A 25,027-nucleotide genomic window follows, 5' to 3' on the forward strand; every position below is an offset into this window, starting at 1 on the left:
AGTACCTTGGCCAAGGTCACCTAGTTCCCAGGCCAAGGATTCCAACTCAGATCTATTTGACTCTGAAGCCTGGGTTCTTAATCATCATGCAAAACTATCTGCCAGATAATAATGAACTTTTTGACATATTTACAATCCTCCTGCAGCTCATGACCCAACAGGGCAAGAGACAGCCCCACACAGACGTTCCATCATGAAAGACGAAGGGCGTTGCTCCTGGGGTGACAGAAAAGATAAGGCTGATTCTGTCCAAGAAATTGTCCCTAGAGAAATAGGAAATGAGCCCTATTGGCTGAGGGCCTTATCTTTTCATATGCTCTGAGACAAGAGACAAAGCCTGGGGCTCACGTTGCAAAAGGAAGAATCCGTACTTACTGCTTCTGTCGCTCAGCCACCAACCCGTTTCATCTCTTGGTGTCTGGTATCTCCTCCCAGCATGCCACGAAGCTGCCTTTCGGAGACTCGCTTCCTCCTGGCTGCTCCACCTCTCACCTTGAATCTCCTCTTCCTGGCCTCAGTAGGATTTATCTTTCTCTATCTTTCCTGAAACTCTCATCTCTTGTCTTCCATGACAGCGCACTCGTGACTTTTCCTCTTCTCTATCTTTTCTGTTTCCATGCTCTCTGTCTTACCTGTAAATATGGGTGCCAATTCTCTCTTTTTCCCTATAAACACATCCCCTTGTCAGCAGCACTTACCCTCACAGTGATCATTATCTCTGCACAGAGGAGTCTGGAACCTGCATGGGAAACAGTCTTTTCTGAGCTCTAGGCTCACGTTTTCCATTAACATCTCCACCCTTCGGGAACCTCAAACATGCCTTGAACTAGACTTGTTTCTCTACATACATTATGCGTGTGCTTTATGTTTATTGCATGCATGCTTGACACTGGCTTATTGTAGGCACCTGATAAATGCCAGGTTTCTCCATCCCCTTTCCCCGATGAAATGAGCTTCTTTTCTTGATTTCCTCAGCACCTCAGTCTGTCACTCACCTCTAGGTCATTTTTCACTTTTCTGGTTTTACCTGTACCTTTCCATCAATTGTCAACATCTGCCAATATTTCCTTTGCAATATTCTTTGTGGCCCATTCATTCACTTCCATCTGCTGAGTGCCATGCAGGCTCTTCGTACTATTGCAGTAATTTGACAGCCATTTAGCCCTTGGTAGACGGAAATCTTTGCCTGCCACTTAGTTGCCAACCTCTGAGCCTCCTTTTTGTCACCTGTAAAATTGAGATAGAACTGCCTACCGTGCAGGTTTGTTGTGTGGCTGGAATGAGATAATATAGAGAAAGCACCTATTGAGGGATTTGTATTCCATAAATGTTCCTTCCCATACTGCCCACTAAATTCAACCTTTACACCATACTGTCTGTCTAAAATACACTCATTACCATGTCATTTCTCTGATGGGAAACATTCTGAGTTCCACATTATTGACAGAATAAAGGGCAATGCCCCCAGCATGGAGTCTAGTGTCAACCACAATTCTGTCTCAGACTGGCCTTCCGCCACACAGAGCACTTTTCACTCTCGGCCTCATGCCACCTTTCTCTGTCTATTGAAGCCTGTGCTTCCTTGAGACTCAGCTTATAGTTAGCATCTTCCAGAAACCTTTGAATCATGTGAACTCAAGCAGGACTATTCTGCACTCAGACATTTCTTTGCACCATTTTGATGGCACTTAGCTCATAGTGAGTACCTTGGAGAGGAGAAATCTAGTTCATTTCCTATCTGCTCCCTGGGATTAAGCATCCATGGTGGCAGGGGCCTCATCCTTGTTGGCTGCTCTAGTCATCATTTTGTTCTTTTTCATTTTAAACCTTAATAGGATTTCTGATAACTTTGGGTCCTTTCTGCTAGAGTGACATAAATTGAAGTCAGTACCATCTTCCTCCAACAGTCTTTCAAATATTTGGAGACAGACTATTGCACTTCTAATTATCTGCTTTACAAACTGAATTCAACTCAGTAAACACTGAGTGCCTACTGTGTGCCAGGCATTGTGCTAGCACCCAGGACACATAAACAAGAACGTGTGTGGTCCCTGTCCTTAAGGTCCCTGTCCTGGAGGCAGCGTGATTGGTGCCATCGCGGAGGGGACTGCGGGTGCACAGGGAAAGGGAACCTGTGCCCAGAGGTCAGGAGCAGCCTCGCTGGGAAGCTAATGATTAGGCTGAAGGGAGAATGGAGTCTATTTGCCCTGTTCTTATCATTGCCCCTCAAAGGGCGTTTAATGTTCCTCTACTCAATGAAACTGCTGCTAGATTCAGACTTGGCCACTTTTCCAAAGCAGCGTGCCAGGTCTTTATTTATTCATTCTAGTTTAGACTTTCTCATGTTATTAATACATTTCCGCTTTTATATGGCTCTAGGTAACTAAGCTCTGTGAATGAAGCAAAAAATACTTTTTATCTTTAAAAATGCTTAAGCAGCTTTATGTAAAGGTAAAATGCACACCTAGGATGATATTTGACCTCCAGATTTTTTGGCCCTGTGTGGAAAGGAATGCCGGTCACAGTCTCCCTAACAGAGCCTGGGAATCCCTTCTTAGAGCCCACCACACACCCCGGCTATACTTTCTTTAAAATGTTAATTAGTTAACTAAAATACCCACTCTGGCTCAGCTCTTAGCATGTCCATTAAAATCACATTTCCCAGAAGGCTTTGGGTGTTAGATGTGTAGGCTCTCTGAGTTAGCATGGCCCAGGGAAACTGGAGGGTGTTCTCTCATCTCTTTAGGACAGACTATATTTTAAGCCCTACTTCCTAAGGGACGATCACTGATGGGCGAGCTTGAGAGAGGAGACCGCACTGGTGGGCCCAGCACCATTTGGGTCCTCTGCGCTGGCCCAGTTCCCCAGGGGGCCAGCACTCCCGTGTCAAGGCCCAAGGTCAAGGCTAGCATCAGGAAGCCATTTTGGAGGCCTGTTTTCCTTTCTCTGGCCCACCAGTGTGAGTCAACACCTCTGGGTGAGCGTATCTTCTCCACAGAGCTGAGCGTTCCCTTAGGCCAACGACCCTAAAATGCCAGCCTTGGGGGAGAGTATTAGTGAGCTGATTGTGGCCTGGCCTCAAGCCTCAGTTGCTATGCTGCCTCACCATGAATGTAGCTGACATTTTTCTCCCTGTCTACCTCCTTTGAGTTTGAATTCAGAAAAGGAAGAGGAGTGAGTCATTTTCATTCCCCAGGCCTTCCAGAGAAAAGAGGAGTAGGATTGGGGGAGGAGAAAGGGGGATAGAAGGACCCTTGGGCAGGCTCGGGTCCACACGGAACCCCTTTAGGTCCTCTTCTAAGCACCAGCTTACTCTGTCCACTGGGCTTAGTTTCTGTCCTATTGGGAAGCTTCAGAGTCTTATTGAAAGAGTGAGTGCTCTGATCTTGATCCCTTTTCTTCCTGAGCTCTCCACCCTCATGGAAAACTCGTGTCCCTCCCCATGAAGCCAGCCCACTGGATTTCTGAGAGGAGAGTCACACAGAGAGAAACAGAGCTGAGTTGTGTCCTGGGCAGAGTTCTGGGAGACACCTGTTATTCCTGCCACCAGATCACAGGGCCTGCCCTGGCTTCTGCCCTTTATTTTTCTGAGACCTTGTTGTCCTGTTCCCCAGCTTTGCCTACAATTCTGTGAACTTTCACCTCCTTCCCATCAATTCCTTTCCTTTTTAAAGAAAACTTGTGTCCCTCTGCAGGAAGTCAGCCTTCTCGCTGACACATATAAGGAATGAAATTGTACCCAGTCTGTGATAGGTTTCCTAGTTCTCTGAAGAAGTCAGGCACCCAGAACCTCCTCAGGGCCCCATTTGATAATGATAGAGTCGCCTCCTCCCCTAGTTCAGCGGTTCTCAGCCTGTGGGTCGCAACCCCTTTGGGGGTTGAACAACCCTTTCACAAGGGTCACCTAAGACAATCAGAAAACACATAGATAATTACATATTGTTTTTGTGATTAATCACTATGCTTTAATTATGTTCAATTTGTAACAATGAAAATACATCCTGCATATCAGATATTTACATTACGATTCATAACAGTAGCAAAATTACAGTTATGAAGTAGCAACGAAAATAATTTTATGGTTGGGGGTCACCACAACATGAGGAACTATATTAAAGGGTTGTGGCATGAGGAAGGTTGAGAACCATTGCTCTAGTTGCTAAATCTGACTTAAACACCACTGTGCATAGAACCCTATAGTGGAAGAAAAGAGCTGCTTTGCTTACATTGCTTATAGTCCAGCTCCAGAGACAATATATACACCTAAGAAATGAGAGGCAGCACAACAAGTGGTAAAAGCATGGATCTGAACCCTGGCTTTAAACTTAACTGACTGTGTAACCGTGGACAATTTACTTAACCTCTCTGTGCCTCACTTTCCTCCTCTAAAGCTTTCCTCATCAGAAGATTGTTTTGAGGAATAAAGAGTTAACATTTGTAAGGCACTTGAAACAATGCCTGTCCCTCTGGGCATCGTTATAAATATGACACATCCATATTTGGTCTATGTAAAGTGACATATGTGCTCAGTGACCCAGTAGTGAGGTGACATGCAAATATCACTTGGGTACATGTTTTCATTTTAAAGAAAGGCAAAGCCAAGCTGGCAATGTGCCAGGCAGATGAAACCATACACCAGACCAGGTGGCAGGCTCACCTGATCTTCTGGCCACCACCCCAAGCCTTCTTCTCTACTAATTAACATGGCATCAGCTCCTATCTGACAGGGCACCAGCCAGAGAGATTTCTTTCAGGAGCCAATTTCTTCCAGACACTTAAACAGCTGCGTCCCAATCCTTCCACACTGAAAAGGCAATTTAGAGCTGAGCCTCATATGCACGTCGATGTCGAATAATGACATCTAATGGTCTCATCCACCAGCCCTTCTGTGCATGTCAGGGGGTGATCTTGTCTCCAGGTGGCTCATGTTTGACAAAATGAGTGACAGTCAGTCCTACAGCAATTCAGAGAGGGTGGCTCCTCCTCACCCCAATACCTAACGTCATGGGATCACTTAACTGGAAGGCATTAGAGATCTGGTCCTGCCTCCTGTACTTTATGGTTGAAGGGATCACAGCCCAGAGACATGCGGTGATGTGCCCAGTTCATGGGCAAGGGAGAGACCAGAACCTGGATTGTCTGATTCTTGATGGCGTTCTCTCTCCACGAAGCCACATCCCCTTCCCTTGCAGCTTTCCCACCAGGAAGCTGGAGCAGAACAAGCCAGTGTACCTATGGGCCAGGAGACCCTTACAGTAAGTGAGGCAGGAACTCAAACGTGGGCTTCCCACTGGCCCTGGAGGTGATGTGGCTTTCTCTGCAAAAGCCTTGTATGTACCTGGGATGCTGAATGACCAGAACACCAGAAAGCTGTGATGTCCGCGATTGTGCAGGCTTTGTCCCAGCAAGAAACCCAAGACAAGATTGCCCTCTGCCCTAGAGCTTCTCAGAGTTTGCACTGTGGGCCATTGTCGTCCACCAGAAAGAGGTGGCCAAGGGAGAGGAGAGGAAAGAGAGGCAGAGGCAGGAAGATGACATGCTCAGAGGGGCTTGCTCTTGGAAGCTCATGAGTCACAGCTTGGGAGTGTTCCTCTCTGCACAGCTGCTGATGCCACTCTCGGTTTAGTTAAGAAGCCAGTTGGATCCCACTGCTCCTCCGCTCTGAACCAAGGCCAGATGGATAGATAGGAAGCTGCAAAGTTTCACATTGAAAAGACGACATGCTGCACTCTTTTTTTTTTCTTTCCCTAATTCAGTTCTCCTATTAGTTATAGGTTGACTCAGATTTTATATTTCTCCCTGATTTAGTACTGTTTTGTTTTGTGTTTCTAGGCATTTGTCCATTTCATCTAAGTTATCTAATTTGCTTGCAAAGTACTGATTTTTAAAGAAATGTTATTGAATTGATTGGGGTGACATTGGTTAACAAAATTGTATAGGTTTCAGGTGTACAGTTCTATGATACATCATCTGTGTATTGTATTGTGTGTTCACTACCCAAAGTCAAGTTTCCTTCCATCACCACTCCCCCCACCCCCACCCCCGTACCCTCTTCTACCTGCCCCATCCCCCTTTCCCTCTGGTAATCACTATGCTGTTGTCTGTGTCTATGAGCTTTTTTTGACATGCTGCGTTCTTGGTTCATTATCTTTCTAGAACTCTCCTTCCCACCCTATTTAGAAAGTTCATAGTTCCCCACAGACCACCCACCTCAGATCTTTCCTACTTTTTATTCCATGAAGCATGAAACATCCCAGGTCAGGTGTGCAAAAGTGGAATGGGCCGGTAGTTACTTCCCCTGTGGGTTGTTTTGTTTGTTTGTTTGTTTGTTGTTTGTTTGTTTTAATGAGGGCAATGGAAGCAAGTATAGTGTATAGTTCTCAGATGTTTCTTTTTTAAAAATATATTTTATTGATTTTTTACAGAGAGGAAGGGAGAGGGATAGAGAGTTAGAAACATCGATGAGAGAGAAACATCGATCAGCTGCCTCCTGCACACTCCCCACTGGGGATGTGCCCGCAACCAAGGTACGTGCCCTTGAAGGGAATTGAACCTGGGACCCTTGAGTCTGCAGGCCGACGCTCTATCCACTGAGCCAAACTGGTTAGGGCTCTCAGATGTTTCTGAAGTCAAATACTTTGGCTTTACAGCAAAATGAAATAATTACTTGGGATATATGCTTTAGGACCGTTTAGCAAATTACATAACTTGAGATTACTATGGGAGTTATACAAGTTATATGCTATGCTATATATACATATATTTATGTAATTTACATATATAATTATATGTATCTATATAATCTCACAGCAACCTCAAGAGGCACAGAAGGTACAAAAATTGAGTCTTGGCTTGAATTGAGCACCTATGCCTGAATTAATCATCGTGATCATAGAATGGCTTCCCCAGGAGAAAGAACGGTGGCATTGTTTTAGCAAAAGAAGAAAGAAAGGAACGTATACTGTGCAAACTAAAAATAATAAAAATCTAGCTCTCAGTCCATTACATAGTAGGTGCTTAATTCAGGCGTGTGGATAACTGTGCATGCCACCTGTCCATTCCAGAGGACCAGGCCAGAGCCTCTGCAGCACCGGCAAAAGGTCCCCATCCCATGTTCCATAGGATTCCCACTTCTCTTGGGCTAGTGCCTTCTCTCCATCCTGGTTGAGCCACAGCCTTAGGAGTTTCTTCACAAACCCACCAATGTCATAATGCAGCCCCCACTGGACACTGTACCCTCCTCGAGCCTGAAAATAAATTGCATTACCAAGGAGGGTCTGTATCAGATGCATATTCTGAGATTTTCCAATTTCCACGGTCTGGTTGCAACAAAGTCCACAGAATGAAGAATCCTGAGTGAGCACTTTCTTTGTTGGGCGCAGTTGCTTCCTGGTGTAGTATCTACCTAGGCTGGGCGGGGAGAATGGAGCCGGCGATGGTAATGAAAGCAGCAGCCACGTTTGTTCTTGCCCTCCAGAACAATTTGTCTTTGCCCTCACTTCAAGCTTGAATTTCTCTAATATTATACCTTCCGTATAGAAAGCAATTTTAACTTCTCTAAGCCTTTTCACATTTATTATTATCGCTCTTCAAAGTAATCCTGCCGAGAGGGTATTATTCAAATGCCGAACTTTTGTAAAAATTAAAATGCCTCCTGAAATCCAAGGGACCCATTGAGACCCAGGTGGGTGTGTCCATGCGTGGGTGCACGGGCCTACTCACAAGCACGCTAACGCCTCCGCAGTCACAGCCGGGAGGAAAAAGGAAGATGGGAGGACCAGGCATATGTACTTCATTCCCTCCAGCTTTCACTTCAAAGCCCCACAGCCTAGAAATCCATTTCTCCCGGTGATCTGGATTGACTGCTCAGTGCTGTGTATGATGCAAAAGGAGACACCACTGCAATACGGGTCCAGGAGACAGTTACAATCACGGGTGGGGAACGTCTGGCCCTAGGACCGTATAAGACCAGTGAAATCATTTGGTGTGGCCCTTCCAAGGCATTAGGGGTGAGTTAATTAAATGTTTCACCGAATATAGAAGGCTAATTTTTAAGTTGATAATTTTGTATGGCCCGTGAATGATGTTATAAATATCCAAATGGCCCTTGGCAGAAAAAAGGTTCTCCACCCCTGGGTGAACACAAGCTAAAACAAGAGGTGTCCTTCATTCATGGTCAGGTGGCCTGTGGCAGACCGTGGAAGTTCTAGGAACTCAGAACCAGTGCGGATTTTCTTGGGCTGGGCACACTCAGGGAAGGTTTCTTGGGAGACTCGGGACGTGGACTGGCCCACAGAGGAGACCTTCTAGGTCAGCTCACTGGGGCTCTCTATAGACTAGAAGAGGAGGGCAATGCCAGACTCCAGTCAAAGAGACTGGACCACGGTGCTTTGACCTTAGTCAACTCCCATCGCGGCAAAGCCTTTGAACCGCCAAGGCCCTCTTTCACTTGCTTGGCCCTTTAGATGTTTTCCCAAGTTTGTAAAGGCTCTATCTTTGGTATGGAGGCCACCAAAGCCACTGCTATTGTGATCAAATCTAAATATACACCTAAGAGAATAAATGCATTGCTTGGTCGTAAGTGGGAGCCAGCATAGATACACTGGTGAGGGCGACTAGATGAACAAAACACACATGAGATACCCAGCAGCTATTGCTCTATATGGCTCTGTTTAGATGCCTGTTGTAGCTACAGGGAGGCCATAATGTTCAGATTGAAATGTTGTGTTAATAGGATAATGATTATGTATTCACCTGTTGTATTTGATCGCTAGGTCTACCAACACAAAACACCACAGACTGGGTGGCTTAAACAAGAGAGATTTATTTTCTCACACTTCTGGAGGCTGGAAGTCCAAGGTCGAGGTGCCAGCAGAGTTGTTTCCTCCGAGGCCTCTCCCCGTGGCTTGCAGATGAGCGCTGTCTTGCTGCCTCTTTGTGTGATCTTCCCTCTGCACATGCAGCTGGCTGGTGTCTTTGTATGTCCTAATCTCTTCTTATAAAGACACCAGTCATATTGGATCAGGGCCTACCATAATGGCCTCATTTTAACTTAATTATCTCTTTTTAAAAAATAATGACTTTTAGAAAGAGAAAGAGAAGGAGAAAGAAACATCAATGTGAGAGCTGAACATCTATTGGCTGACTTCCACACACCCCCTACCCATGATCAAGCCCATACCCCGGGCATGTGCCCAAACTGGAAATCAAACCTGCATCCCTTTGGTGTACAGCAAGCATGTCAAACTCAAAGGCTAACACGGGCCAAATACATGAGGCGTGTGGCCCACAGGCCATGAGTTTGACATGCTTGGTGTACAGGATGATGCCCAACCAAAGCCACAGGGCTTAATTACCTCTTTAACGGTCCTATCTCCAAATACGTCAGCAAAGATTTGGGCATGACTTTGTCACTTGGGCATGACATGTTGAGGCACTAGGGATTAGGGCTTCAGAACAAATTTTGCAAGGACACAATTCAGTCCATGACACCTGTGTTTCCAGATTTGGTGGCCACCTTGTAGATAGGGAAAAACCATGGGATAAGTTCTATGATAGGACTCTGGAAGCGTTCACTTTAGAAACAATGCTAACCTGTGTGAATGGGCTAGTCCCTTTCGGTGCTTGAGTTAGGATGTTGCATCACTATGGCATAAGCCCGTGCAGACATAGGACAGCCTCGTAGCATGTAGACACAGCTTCGGAAACACAAATGCTGCTTTCCCAGGGGCATGACGACACTTATGCAGTGTCTCAACCTAGAGCGTTTGCAGAGTGTTCAGAATGATGGATGATCTGTCCTAACTCAGGCCCCCATTCCTTGCTATGTGTTCTTTGGAGGCTGTCACCACCCCTGCCTCATCCCAGTGAACCCCTAAGGCACTTTGGAGGGAAAGCCTCATGTGACCTGCCTGTTGGCTGCTGCTGATGCAATGGTGTATAATTCAGCAGTCATTTATATGCCATGCAGGTCTGAGCAAAGCTGGAAAGTGCTCTCGGGAGCCAAATGCTACCGAGGCATTTAATCTAAGCGAAGGAAGGGTTTGGTAGACATCAGCTTTTGGGGATGCAGACACTGCTGGTGGAGGAGGAGAAATCCTTTCTCTGCTGACTTTGCTTGTTTCCAGTTTCAAAGGGGGAGGGACTGATGAGGGAGTGTCTTAGGGAGGACACAGGCTGCTGCTTCTCACAGGTCCCGGATTTGCACATCCACAAGGGGACAGACAGCTTTGCAGCCACCTGTGGGTTTGGGTCAGAACAGGGGCCCTCTGGCCACATAGCAACAAGGCAACAGGGATACGCACATGTTCCTCATTTCCGAGAGCAGGAAATAATGTCACACAGGTGGATTTCCAGCCCTAGAAAGCTGCAGAAATTATACTCCAGCAAAGATTTGGGCACGACTTGGTCACTTAAGGAGAAGCTATTCGGCAAAAGGCCTGTGCACACAATATGTAAGTGCCCCGGATTCTTGCGAGAACCTTCACCAGGGCCTTGGTTGCCTAGGCAATGGCTTCTTGAATTAGTAAGAGCATTTCTGCTGCAGAGCCTGAGGCCTCGGTTCTGATGCCATTTCTCTGCAGGGTCCATTCATGTGGCATTACTGCCCTGGCTGCTCTGACAGGCCCTGAAGTGGGTGGGGGCGTGTGGTGTCCCGCCCCTTCCTGTGGAAGCTGATAGGCAGCAACCGCAGAGGAGGCCTGTCCTGTCCTTCTTACACCAGCACTGGGTGCCCAGGAATGGGCTGAGCGGGTGGGGCGGGGTGGGGGTTAACACCAGAACTCTGACTACCAGCTTAGCCATATCTTGGTGCTGGGATGGATCCCTTACTGGTGGCTGATTGAGTGTTTCCTGGTGACATTTCAATGTTGCAAAAGAATTAGCTGCCCCCAAAACAATGCTACCACAGCCTGGCATTTCTTAACATTGGCAACACATCCCTGGATCCACGTTTCTGTGCTCCCACTGGGCTAAGGCATTATGGTGTGTTTTTTTTTAAATATATTTTATTGATTTTTTTACAGTGAGGAAGGGAGAGGGATAGAGAGTTAGAAACATCAGTGAGAGAAGAACATCGATCAGCTGCCTCCTGCACACCCCCAACTGTGGATATGCCCGCAACCAAGGTACATGCCCTTGACTGGAATCGAACCTGGGACCTTTCGGTCTGCAGGCCGATGCTCTATCCACTGAGCCAAACTGGTCAGGGCAGGCATTATGATTTCTTTAACTTGCAGGCTAAGGGTTCATCATGTCGCCATCACAGTGTCACCGGTTAGTGGAGGGCAGCTGTGCAGGAACCTGTGGGAAGGGAGACCAAAGTGTTCCACATAGCCCAAGACACACCTGCCACCCCCCACCAACTCCCAGGCATCCTGGGATGGTTGATCCCCCTACTAGGGAAGCAAGATGAAAGAATAAAAGAAGTCAGGGACTTAAGGGAATCGGGGCTTGTGGGGATAGCATGGGGCATCTGTGGATAGCCAGGGAATACCTGGAGCATACTGTCCCTGGGGACTGGGGACACGTAATCACATAATATACGATTTCAGATAACCCTGTGACTCATGTACTGGTAGCAGTTCCAGGCAGAGGACAGGGCATGGAGGTGCCAGAAAGAGTATGAGGGGCACTTTCAAGTCTGAAAAGACAAAAGGCAACTGAGAGGCCCTCCAGGGACAGAGCGGCATCTAGGGAGGTGGGACCAGTCCTGGGCCAGGGCACAGCTTGGAAACCGAGGGCAGACATATCCAGGAAGGAGGAAGTTGTCAAACAGCCAAGAAGCTAAAACTAAGGGGAAAACTAGAATCTAATATTTGGCAACCAGTGAAACACTAATTAGAAATGGCAGCAGTGCGAAGCGGGTGGATGAGGAAGCTGGGTTTGGTGTTGGAACACGGAGCCGGCAGTCTGGGCATGAAAACCATTTCCTCCCTCTCACCCTCACTCGAGCCTCAGCTGTGCCTGGCATGGAGGTGGCAGGGCAGGGGACAGGGCGGGCAGCAGCCCGAGACAGCGCAGAGCCCGCTCCTCCTCCAGACAGGTGCTGACAGGAGAGGAGTGGCCAGGGTGGTCATGCAAGGAAGCGGGTGTCATGCTCGAACACTCAGAAGGAGCACTTAGGTTGACACAGTTCGTTATCCCCATTGGCCCTGCCTTTCCACTCACAGATGGACTTTGCAAGTAGGGACACTTGATGGGCCTGGAGGGCACTGTTCCCTAGATGGCAGGGAGTCTTATTAGCACAAGCTACACAGGGTGGTGCCATCTCTCCTAACTGGACTTCCTGAGCTCTGAGTCCATGCGAATACCCGTCCAGGCACAGAGCGGGTAATTATAATTAGATTTCATTTCTCACTCCAGGCAGCTGCAACTGACTGGTTGGGGCTGGCTGCCCAGAGAGCTGGGCTGAGTAGGAATCTGAGGCCCCTTCCAGAACCAGCAGGACCGAGGGTTGAGATTGCTTCACCCTTTCTGCCAAAGGTGTGGACTTGCCGCTAATGAATGCCATCGGACTTTGCTGTCCAAAGCATAGTTCTGTAATGACATACCTTGAGGTCCCCTTGCGAATGGACCAGGCCCGTGCCTCTCAAAAATGTTTAAATTACTGGACTCCTTTCTTCAGATGAAATTTCATGTGGAAACAGACCAAAGCAGGGCTATTCTGGCCAAAGAGAGGAGAGAGGGCTGGGAGCTTCGTCTGCTCCCTCTTGCTCCCGAGACACCTCCATGGAACACAGTTTGGAAGAAGAGGGCCAGGGAGGATCTCTCTGCGAGGGTGATATTTGAATTGAGAGCTAGTTGAAGGCCATTTCAGGCATAGGAACAGCAAGTGCAAAGGCCCTGGGGTGGGTACAAATTGAGCTAGTTTCAGACACAGAATGCTCTTTTGTGTGGCTAGAGTGCAGGGAATGGTCATGGGGGGTGGAGGTCAAGGTAAGAAATGTAGGCAAGGTTCACTCAAGTAAAGCCATACAAGCAGGGTAAGGAGTCTGGGTTTAATGCTGAGTGTAAGAGGAAGCTATTTGGGGGAGGGGAGGCAAAAATAGAAGGCAGGACAGCCATTATTTATCCCAGCAGTGATGTGAGCAATGACTGGGATGGCAGCAGTAAGCCGTTCGGAAGTTGGAGTTGCAGTGGTGTGTGGGCTCGCCTTCTCGCCTCAGGCACAGGGACCCAGGATGACGGGCCTCTGAGGTAGAAGGAGACCAGGTGAGCGTCCCGTCTGCTTATCGCCTGCAGAATTCCTGTTCCACCTTCAAGTCCCTACTTCCCGGGGAAACCGTCCCCAGCTCAGCATGATGGTCCCTATCAAAGAGTTGCCTCTTACCATTTACTCCTGGGTATTGTGCCTCTTTCCCTAGACACCCCTAGGTGCGGGAGGACCTCACGGTCATCTGCTCCCGCCCCCTGATCTTACCCATGAGTGGACTGAGGGTTCAGAGCTGCCGCTAAGCTCGTCTCTCGATCCCCACTCTGGTGTTGTTTTCACTTCATCCACAACTTTTCACTCATGAATGCCCCATGTTCCCAAGTAGATTATAAGCTTTCTTTTCATCTTTTTATTTGCGATTTCATTAAAGATTTTCCTCTTCTTTGATCTCCCTCGCATCTAGCATAATGCCGGGCACAAACAGATGTTCACCAAATATGTGCTGGTTAGATGCTCTGCACATCATGGAGCTCACTACTGATGAATCTCCTGCTCCCTCCGCCCCATCATGGTTAGCCTGCCTCCCCACACGAGACCTGACAGCACTTATCTGGGAATCCTCACTGCTGAGTCCCGTCCCCCCGCACCCACCCACCCCCCCCCGCCCCCCGTCCTGTCCCTGCACCTGAGCACGCAGCAGAACCTGGCTCCGAAGGGAAGGGCCTGGAGAGGAGGTCTTTCCATGGAATTGTTATGCTAGGACTACAGTTATTCTTGGAGTCTGGATATTAGGCCCAAACCCCAAACCAGGGGGCGTTATTGAGAAGATGTGACTGCGCATTTCATGTTTGCCTTTCGTGGACCCTCACGTGTCTCTCATGAGAAATAAAAGGGCAGATTCTGAGGACCCAGCCCCAGAGGTGAGGATCTGCCATGGGGGGACAGAGAGGAATTCATACTTGCCCAAAGGACCACTGTTCTCTGTGTGAATGGAAGGAGGTTGCATTTCCCAATGTTAGATTATCTATTACCACCTGTTCACTGAGATATGTTTCCCAACAGAGGCATTTAAAGTCTGTATTCACCCCCCCTCACCCTCCCTCCCGGGGACCCCAGTGAGGTGGTGGCAGCAGAGGGTGGGAAGTCTGCACCCCACGCTCCCCAGTCAGTCACCAATCCACAGGTCAGAGGGGCGGGCTCAGCACCCTGGGCAGAAAGCTGGGGCAGGTGGGGTCCTTGCCTGCTATGTCCCTGTCTCCCCCGCCATGTGTCAGAGCACATTGTTATTTCCATTGTCAAAACATGCCGCTAAGTAACAACGACAACACATTATTGGGGCTCTGCCTTGTGCCTGCATGGATCCATTTCTCATTATTAACGCACATTTCCAAACTGGAATTTATAAGTGCAAGAACTACAGAAAAATGGTAATCCTTGCTTGCAATGGAAAACAGTAGCAGATGTGGAAACTATCCCAACCTCTTCCAACTCTTCCTCATGGTCACACAGATTTCCTAACAAATTGCACAGAAGGTTTCAAGGGCCATCTTTAGAGAGAACCCTAAAAGGTCCCTCCTCACCTATGGAAACACTGACAAGGGCTAATAAACAAAAGAAATGTTAAAAGGTTTGAAAGCCTCAGAACAGGAACTTAAGGCAAGAAGATCCTCCAACGAACTGCATTAACAGAGCAACAAGGTGTACGTTATCAACCGATAGGGCCATTTCCATTTGACAGTTAGTCCCCCTGGACCTAATCTCTTCTTTCTTGATTTATCAGCCACATCTGTGCGTCACCCCTGACACCTCGCTTTAAGTTGCCCCTCCAAAGCTATCATTCACTCAGCAGTCATTCCCTCACCCTGCTCCCCTCTTGCATCCCTCTCCTCCCTTTTCACTGATGACTGCAGTGGCCCCTGACTGGTCTCTGCACCTGAACGGCGTTAGAGCTAGGTCTTTGTTCCCCAGAGGGACTGTTTTCTTACTCCAAAATGTCACTTTCATCATCACTTCCCCATAGAATCTATGGGATGGCCCATTTTTCCACTCCCTTACTAGTTGTGGAGCTGGTGGTAATTTTTTAAACAAAGCAAAGCAAAAACAAATAAATAAAACTTTGCTACCTTGATAGATGATGCTCTGTGACTATGCTTTTAATTTTCAATTCTTTGGTTGTTGGTAAAACTGAGCACTTTTCACATTTATTGCCCATTTGTATTTCTTCCTCTGTGCCCTTGACCATTAAGCTTCATCTTTGTCCAATAAAACTTTTCCCCTAACCCAGTGGTTCCAAAGTGTGGTCAGCATCAGCATCCCCCCAAGAACGTGTTAAAATGCAGAATCTCCAGCCCAGACTGACTGAGCCAGACACTGTGGGGTGGGTGGGACTTAGAAATAGCTTTAACAAGCCCTCCAGACTGCAGACTACCCCACCCCAGACCGGGCGAGACAGAATTCATCTCACACCCAGGTGCACAACAGAGGGGCCCCGTGATGCGTCCTGCCTTGCGCGACACCAGTCTTAAACAGCACGGAGGATAAGACTGCAAACTCTGGAACTGGCCTGCCCGAGTTCGTAGTCTGGCTCTGCGGGCGCTAGCTGCGTGGTCTCAGGAAAATGGTTTAAGTTCTCTGGGTCTCAATTTCCTCAATCAGTAAAATGGGGAAAATAATATACCCTGCCTTAAGGATTTGTTTTTAAAGGGTCAGGACCGGTGCAGCACTTAGCACAGCCCCTAGCATGCAATGCTTAGTGACGTTAGGTATGATTGGTGCCACTCTGGCCGTGTGCATTATCGCAAGGTCATGGGCCTGAGGGCTGTAAGAAACTTGGCCATCGGGAGGCAAGAGGTCTAAGTAGGTATAAGCATAATGCACCTCTCTTGTTCCTGACCCCTAAAAAATATCCCTCTCCCTCTGTCTTCCGTCGACCCAACCCAGCCATTCCAAACTTCAGACCACGCTCCCACCAGGGGTGAGAGAAGAAACACAAGATACAGGACATACTGAGAAAAGCTCTTGAACTCATTTTAGCTACAGCAAGTATTGCTATTGGTTAAAAATGGGTGTGTAATTCTCTAGCATTCTATAACATCCCATTTCTTCTGGCAGCCTTCCCTTTGGTTAATGTGAGTAATATTTTTTTTTTAAAGGGGAGGTCCCAACATTGAGCGTTTGAAATGCCTCAGAAGGCAAGGTTAGAAAGGTAACACGTGCAAACCAGACTATGGCTCTTCACGGTGAGAAGTTGTGGACAGACTTCCCCGCGGTCATTGGTGTACGGCCACAGGGTCAGTGTGCTCTGGGGAGCACTTTGGGGACCGTTATCCTACAGGAAACGGGAAAGGGTTTCCAGGATTTGGCTGACCTGTTGGTGATTGGATTCAAGGAAAACTCAATATTTTAGTAAGACATTATTTATAGAAAGAAAAGAATAAAAATATTTTTCTCTTTAAAGAAGTAGCAAATGGGGTGTTTTCTTCTGTGTCTCCAAAGACAGTGTATTTTTAAATGCTTCAGAAACATGAACTGAATGCTCTCTGCCTCACTCCACCCTCCACAAAACTCTACCACGATATTATTTAGTATTTTTGCAAAGGAGGTGCTTCTGGAATTTATCCAACACTGGACAATTATTGGGGAGCAAAGAAGCTTCGGTCCCTTAATAGTATTCTCTTCTCCATGAATATTTCCCAATATTAAACTTGTTACCTGAACCTTTCCTTTTTTTCTTGCTCAAGAAAACTGAAACTGTAATAATCCTCACTTCTCTCTTTCTCTCTCCCTCTCCTCTTCCCTTTCCTTCTCCATTCCTCCCACCCCCTATTTCTTCCCTTGCCCTTCAGGAACCTTCTGCATCATATCACTGTGCACCTGTGTGGCCGGGATCAACTTTGAGCTGTCACGCTACCCTCGCTACCTGTATGGACTCCCCGATGACATCAGCCATGGCTATGGATGGTCCATGTTCTGTGCGTGGGGGGGCCTGGGCCTCACACTCATCTCGGGGTTCTTCTGTACCTTGGCCCCTTCTGTCCAACCTGTCCCGAGGACCAACTGCCCTAAATCCAGACCCGAGAATGGGACAGTGTGCTAAAAAACAAACCCATACACATATATATATATATATAAATATATATATAATATACATATATAAAACAAAGCTAAATCCCGATGAGGCCAGTGCCAAGGCAGAGTGGAGGTGGCTCAGGCACCGCATCTCGTCGGACGTTGTGTGTGTTGCCTCATCACCGAGATGGGGAAGGCGTTCCCACCACGTGGCTCTTCCATCAATTCTTAACTTTTGGTTCCATGGTTCCCTGGAGACAGAGTGAACATCACTACTCGAGACAGCATCCCAATCCCCGTCTCTCATGAGGATGGGGTGGTGGGCTGGGCAGGGACAGTGCCAGGGGGCTGGAGAGACACCGATGTAGGGAAGGAAGTGCCACCCACCAGGCCAGTCACCCCCACACTGATCATATCACAGAGAAACAACACCCTTATTCACAGAATGTCACCAAACCTTCAAGGCTGTGGCAGAACCACTCCTCCTGCTCTTCCTGTCCTGGTTCCCTCTGGCCCACCAGTGACTCATCAGAAGTGGAGGAGAGAACAAAGCAAGAAGGGAGTTTTCTCTTTGCTGCCAAACTTTTGGACAAAGTTCTAGAGGTGGGAAGGGGAGAGAACAACCTGCTGAGAGGCAAGATCTGCATCAACGAAAGGACACTTCAGCGGATGCTCAGAAAACCCAGTCTTACCTTCCAGCTGCCTTACACCACGTTCAATAAGAGGCCGCCCTGCCCCCACCCCACCTGCACTCCCTGGGCAGCCGGAGCCTTGGAGTGATGCTGTGATGTGTGTGTGTGTGTGTGTGTGTGTGTGTGTGTGTGTGTGTGTGAGAAACTACTTTGGGTGGTTCCCTTTCTTCCTTTTCACCTTTTAGAATGGAAATACTGCATTCTGACTCTTGTCTCTCTGTCCATTGGGATGGTTTCAGGGCCCAGCATGGAGGCCCAGAGGCCAGGAAGACAATGAGGGGCAGGCCCAAGTGGGTGCCAGTTCTGCAGCTTCTGGTCCCTAGAGTGTGTGTGCGGTGGATGTTTGCTGAGTGCGGGTTTTATCGTGTGTGTTGCATTTTTCTATTATTTTTTAGTGCAGCTTAAATTCCCAGAGGGCAGAACCGAGAACACCACCACTGGGCCGAGGACCCTGTGTGTCTTCACAGCCCGGTTCTTGGACACCCCAGGCTCTAGTCCCCTCATTTCAGAAGTTCACCACTCAGCTGGGCACAAGAGCTATGAGCAAAGAGGGGGACACGGTTCAAGAGGGAGGAGGAATGTGCCCTCCGCTGCTGTTGCACAAGTCTGTCCACCAAACAAGATCGTTTGCTCCCCAGCCAGGGAGCTGTCCTTCGTCACTGGACATCTACCACTTCCCTCGCGGCGACTTCTGTACAGATGAAAGCAAATGGGTCACGTGGCAGGGAGAGCACCTCCATGTCCCATGGGCTCCAGTTTGTATGATATTGTGTAAATTAATGGAGAACTCTTGACTCTTCCCAACCTTTTCCTTTCCCTCTTGATAGTCAAGGCCATGTATCCCCACATAGCTGTCATGGTGGCCAGCACCCAAGCAGAGGTGGCCTAAATCCAGCCGGTGTCTCAGGCTCACTTGAGCCCATTGGCACACTGCAGATGATGGGCTACCAAGTCAGCTGTAGGGGCAGGCGTCTGCCAGGTGGAGTGGGTAGGAGCAGCTGGCAGCCTCCTCAGTGACCCTGCTGGGGTGGAGCAGCTCTGGGGAGTCCAGGAGAGTGTCCCCGAGCTCTGCAGCCGTGGGTCAGCTATGCAACTGAGAATTCAGTTGCTTCAGAAATAAATATACTTTGGGAACTTTGCCAACCACTCAGCAGCCTTCCTTCCCACCCAGGCCCTCTGTTTCATCTATCTTCCTCCACCTTTTCTCACCTACTAATCACTTAGCATCTGCCTCTCCCATCCGCCAGGCTGCTAGTCCTGCCTGTCTCCTCATCTGCTCTTTCTGACTGTGTGTGTGTGTAACTCACATCTGGATAGGACATGTGGTGTGCATGGATGGGCCTGAACGTGGGTCTCTGGATGTGTGTACCCCTCTGGTGCATTTGTGTATGTTTGTGCCAATATGTACCTGACACAGGTGTGGGTGTGCTCTTCAAACTTCCTTGCCAGCAACACTGATCAGCTTCTGCAAAAGGTCCTGGGTGTGAGTGCCCTGTGCATGGGCGTGTTGGGCAATGAGGGGTGAGGGGTGTAGCGGGAAATGCTGTTAATTTCCAACTCAGCTTCTAAGGATTATTTCTAAAACAGATGATTTGTTCTATAAGAAGGGAAATAATTTTCAGGAAAATTCAACTTTCGATTGTACAGAAAATTGTTTAAATTTTTTCTTTGAAAAGTTATATTTCCCTCTTAAGGGGAAGGGCACACTTGGGCTTGAGGAAAAGTGAGGAGAAGTATCTCAGATTGAGAGGCCATTGTCTTCCTTCCAAGTGTCTTGAATGGGCTCCACCGAGCAGAGAATGATTGACAGGTATCCATGAGTGTCCATTTGGGGCAGGTGGCTTTTGTGTGACCCGACCCAAGTTCCAGATGTTTTCTAGTTGCAGGAAATCGGGGAAAGAACCCAGAAGGGGCAATTTTCTATCAATCATTTAAACTTTTCTTTAGTAACCATGTTTGAGGATGCTGCCTCACAGACCCATCACTATGTATACCCTCCTTTTTTATGCCATGCTTGCCAAAACTAGATCACCCACTCTCTCAAGTACTAATCTTTTTTTAAAAATATATTTTATTGATTTTTTACAGAGAGGAAGGGTGAGAGATAGTTAGAATCATCGATGAGAGAGAAACATTGATCAGCTGCCTCCTGCACACCCCCCACTAGGGATGTGCCCACAACCAAGGTACATGCCCTTGACCAGAATTGAACCTGGGACCCTTAAGTCCACAGGCCGACGCTCTATCCACTGAGCCAAACCAGTTAGGGCTCAAGTACTAATCTTTATGAGAGACCATTAACACAGCTTACTACCTCCTTCTGAAACCTTCCTGAAATGTTAGGAGGACTCCTGGGAAAGAAGAACCATCTGGGCTCAAGTTACCATCAGCAGCGTAGGAGCTTTGAGCTGCTGTTTTGGTAATGGGGCAAGATAGGTACAGATACACACACTCTGAGGTCTGATCCTTCTTGGGGCCCAGAAAGTGCCCAGCCATGTGACCATGATCAAAGCCTTGCACAGATAGCAAATCCTGGCCAATGGGAGAACTTCCCAGTTGACCAGCATGGAAGCTTGAGCCCAGGTTAAAACATGCTGCTCCAAGCAGTTGCTGAAGCTTCGTGGTGTGAGGTGGCTGAGGAAGAAGAGAAGGAAGAAAGGGAGGAGAAAGAAGGGGGAACCTTGACCGTAAGACTCTTTAAGTCCGATTCTGCTAACTCCATATCAATGTAGAACCCAACCTTCTGAGGGATTTAGGGTCCACAACTTCACTAAAGCCCCAGCCCCTAGTCCAGGTCAAGTTCATATTCCTTACACATGTGCATGCAAGGCCTATGACCTTGTGTGTATTTTGAGCTCCATGCACATCAACCTGGAGCATGGGGGCCACTTCAGCTTTTATTTTCTTCCTTACCCTATGAGTTTGAGGGGTCAAGAAAGTGGGGTGTCTGCCTGGAAAGAGGTCCTATTTCTTTCCTCCCCATTTGGCCATTATGGTTCCTTCTTTTATTTCCTGTTCCTCTCTCCACCCACTGCTACTTTCCTTCTGCAATAACGTTGGTCAATTAAAATAGTTAAGGAATTTGTCTCTAGAGGGGCTCATACTCTCCAAGCAGCCTCTTCCTTGTATGTTGTGGCTCTAGGTTTTATAAGGAGGTCTGTGGCTCCTGGGCATCAAAGTACAAAACATTCTAACATGTGCCTGTTCCAGCTTTACCCCTAGCCTTTCAACAGCTCTACCCTTTCAGCTTTAGGGATCATGAAGTCACCAAGACTCAACAACTCCACCAGATCAAGACCACACATCCATAGGCAGCACCCTGGGCCCTGGGGCCACTTTGGTATATTCTCTTGCTGAGGATAAGGGAAGAAGATAGTCCAAGGCTCTACATCTTAATATTTACCCACAGTCATAGGAGGCCTAGAATGAAGTCATCACATTTTTTTTTGTGCTGAGTTAGTGGGAGGATATGCTGCTTTGGTCTCCGAAGCTGCCCACCCAAGTCAGATGCAGAATAATGAAATTGAGTCCATCACCCAGAGACATCTAGAATTGACTCTGTCTCCACCTGGCCTATTCTGAGAGCACTAATCAACTGTTTTCAGATATCTTGGGAGAAGGAGTGGGAAGAAATACACTCTGGTCATCTTTGGTGTGGTTTAGGGGAGATTCTTGGTTGATTCTTATAGCTAAGGTGAAGCCAACTTTCTGAAAGTTGGGACCAGCCACCCCAGAGTACATATCTACCCCTTTCCAGGGAAATACGATGAATCATCGTGAGAGGTGATTTCATCGCAGATAAAACTATTTGGTGCATACCAGCCAGGTTGACTTCTGTGCTGTCTTCCAGCTGGTATATAACTGAGTAAGGGGGCTGGTGTCTAAACAAGTCTACCTAAGCTGATGGACACAAACGGTTCTGGTGTCTCTCAAGGCAGTCAACTTGGTGGGCGGTGTTTGCCCTCTCTCTGTTGATGCTGCCATGGTGCAAAATGTTTCTTAAACATTATTGTTAGTTCTTAGACTACATTATTATTGGCTATTTAGTCTCCCCCACCTACCCCCCCCCCCAATAGTATTGCTCACTGTAGAAAATTATAAAAATTAAAAGATTATTCATAATTCCATTGCTCACAAGGGTCATAGCCCCCAACATGTCCCAGTCAGTGGCTGCCTCTGGTTTGGAAGTTGGGGCTAGGAGGGTAGTCCATGGTCGCAGAACCACGCTGGCCTGTGTGGAATTGGCCTTGTCTGTGTTTATGGCAGCAAGAGAACAGGACTCTGAGCCACCAAAGACAGCAAATAGGCCTTTGACAAAGCTCAATACCAGAGCTTAGTGGCAGGCTTGGAACAGAGCTAAAAGCTCCTACTTTGGGATTTTTTTTTTCTTTCTCTTTCTCTCTTTTTGAGTGCCATCTCAATCTAATTCTAGGTGTAAGAGCACCGAAGCTAGAGTAACTCAGTAATTAGGCTACACTTGCATAACTCAGTTACTGTAAACTTCATTTCAGCTCTGCACTAAAATGATTTGTGACTCTGGGCACTGTGTCTTCTCCATACTTGAATTTCCTCGTCCACAAAATGAGGACAGTGATAACACTTTACCTCATGGTACATTAAGGGTGACAAAGACACTGCAAAGTGATTTGCAAACATGAGGTGTCACATAAATTATGCACTGTTCGAATTGCCCTGCGGCAGCAGGGTCCCCGCTTGCTGCTGAAAGGATAATGTAGAGTGAGAAGTCATCTTGGCTGCTTGTCCACGTAAGCACATGGGAATTTACTCCATCATTCAGGTCCTTCAGAGACATTGGCTCCCTAATCAACCCATTCCTAGGCGTTCTTCCTTTTGCCCAAAGCCAGTTTTGCAAAAGACATCCTTAATCCCTCTTGCTTATGCCCAGAGGTGACAGAATGAGTAACCCATATGGAGCAAACAGCATATATGAGCTAAAACAGCGAACTGTTAACCAAGGCACAGGTCAAAGCCTTGTTTTCTTCTTTACTGTCCTCCTAACGTTACTTCTAGCTGTACATGCCTTTGTGGTGGGAGAAGATCAGCTTCTAAAACATTTTAACAATCTGTTCAGTTTAAGATTGGGAACAAGGTTAAGGAACTAGGGTCTCTCTCTTGTCAGTTGGTGGAGCTGAAGGTATCAGCAAAAGCGCATGGGTTCTTATAGGAATTCCTTTGGGTGGAGTCTCTGGGTAGAATCTGAAAAAACTGAACCTTATGTTCTACACAAGGAAAGAACGAACTTCCAGGAGGGTTTATAAACTCTGCTTTGCAGGCAATAAGGTTTTGGTGTTATTGTGAGACCTCTAAGAGATGGCCATGTCATTGCTCCCTAGATGGATGGAGCCCCACCAACTAGAGCGGGTGTTTGTTCACTATTGAGAACCAGAGAGCTGGGTGTAAGCTTGGGGGTGGCACGGCAGGAGCTCAAACCTGGCCTCCCTTTGACAGACACCGACCTCAGCCATCGCAACTCCTCTTCATTTCCAGGGCCTGGGTGTTGCTCCTTGGGGAACCCTGAGTCCCTGTGTCCTCTCCTGCCTCCTATGTCTCCCTCTGGTTAACCCCACCCCCACTTTCCTGGTCACCTGTAGGCCCCTCCAGCCTGGATGGATCAGGGTGTCTGTGTTGTGAATGGGATGATGCCTTTCTTGTGGAGAGCTCTCACTAACTCATTCTCATACTCCTGTCCTGTTTCCACCCCTGGTGGGTCTGCTTTGCTATTCAAGACGATCTGTAAAAATGTACAAATAAAAGTGGAAATTGAACATAAGGGGGAGGGGCTTGAGATTAAACGAATGCGTAGATGTAGTCCTCCGTTTTCTGAGGACCTGTGTGGCTGTCCCAGAATCCTGACTGGGTGGGACTAGAAGGGAGGGAAGCCATGGGCATAGGACTTTTTTCTGGTCATTTCTCTGACGGTCCCTAGCGTCTGCTCGTAACTCTCTGTCCCAAAGGGTTTTGCCTTTAAAGTAAACTGTATTTTCCAAAAGTGAAAGCAAGTCAATAAGGTCCTAAGTGTGAAGGTGACCGTGAAGATCAACACAGAGACCTGATCCTGGGGTCGCACGAGCAGCTTTGTCAGGGGCTTGCTCCAGGCCTCGGGCACGTCTTGTTACCTCATCACGTCTCCGTGTCCTCCCAGCCAAATGGGGAGCAGGGGGGCTCCTGGGCACCAAGTCTCCTTGGCCATCCTGCCGTTCATTTTAGAGAGGCCTCGAGCCCACACAGGTGCGTGCTCACGTCATGGAGGTACATGTGGAGAGTTCCTCCCTGCTGCTCTCGCCTCACTTCCCGTCCTCGGAAGGTAACCTCAAGTTCACGGACAGCTTGCGATCAGAGTCCAAAGCCTTCGATCTACCTTTCATTCTCAGATGCCTTCCCCCCCGACTTTGACCATCTCATTTACCGTTGTTACGGACAGAGTTTTGCTGTGCTGGGGTAGGCGGAAGACTGTCAAAGGGCATGATGCATGTGAATTGCTTTGTAATCTGTGACTCACCACACAGACCTGGCTTGTGGTGTCAGGAGTGGGAGTCTGGCTAAGGGATGCTGCCAAATCAGAACGAAGAAATCCCAGGCAGGTGGTGGGGTCAAGGCAGTGGGCCGCAGAGGGGGGTGGAGGTGGGATTAAGATTAAAAAAAAACCTTTTGAAGGGAAAATGGCAGAATCTCAGAGCATCCTGAGCATGGCAGCAGAGAAGGAACCCCAAAAGGCAGGAAGGGCACCCTCAAGTACGAAGAAATAGGAAAGAGCAGCGTGGGTGACCTTATCACACAGAGCTGCCTCCCCCCAGGACTGAGGAGACTAGCGCCCCGGGAGCGGGGTTCACACTAGGCTTGGCCAGGACCTAACCCCTCTCGCTCCCGTGCCTTCTTCCCAAACCTTCCTCTTCTCTGAAGGTCCACGTGATCATCCCTGGGACCAGCATCAGGAAGGCAGTTTAATCCAGTGCGTCTCGCAGAGATACAATGTAAGCCACATATGCAATTCAAATATCATTCAAGTAGCGATCAAAATACTAGGCCCATTTTTCAAAGTCCAGAGAAACAGGTGAAATTAACTTTAACACAGATTTTAACCCAGCATGTCAAA

General features: G+C 47.9%; 1 protein-coding gene across 1 annotated transcript in view; it reads left to right on the forward strand.

Annotated features, from left to right (window-relative positions):
- Nucleotides 1-17,249, forward strand: part of TMEM178B (transmembrane protein 178B) — a gene marked incomplete at its 3' end in the record, with an annotated part of 348,346 nt that extends 331,097 nt beyond the window's left edge. Inside the window, exon 4 of the mRNA XM_081102486.1 lies at nt 16,999-17,249. Coding sequence (XP_080958612.1) covers nt 16,999-17,249 — 251 coding nt within the window. The remainder of the gene's footprint in view (nt 1-16,998) is intronic.
- Nucleotides 17,250-25,027: the final 7,778 nt, after the last annotated feature.

This window comes from Myotis nattereri (assembly GCF_964212035.1).
Source record: "Myotis nattereri genome assembly, chromosome: 11".
Taxonomy (NCBI): domain Eukaryota; kingdom Metazoa; phylum Chordata; class Mammalia; order Chiroptera; family Vespertilionidae; genus Myotis; species Myotis nattereri.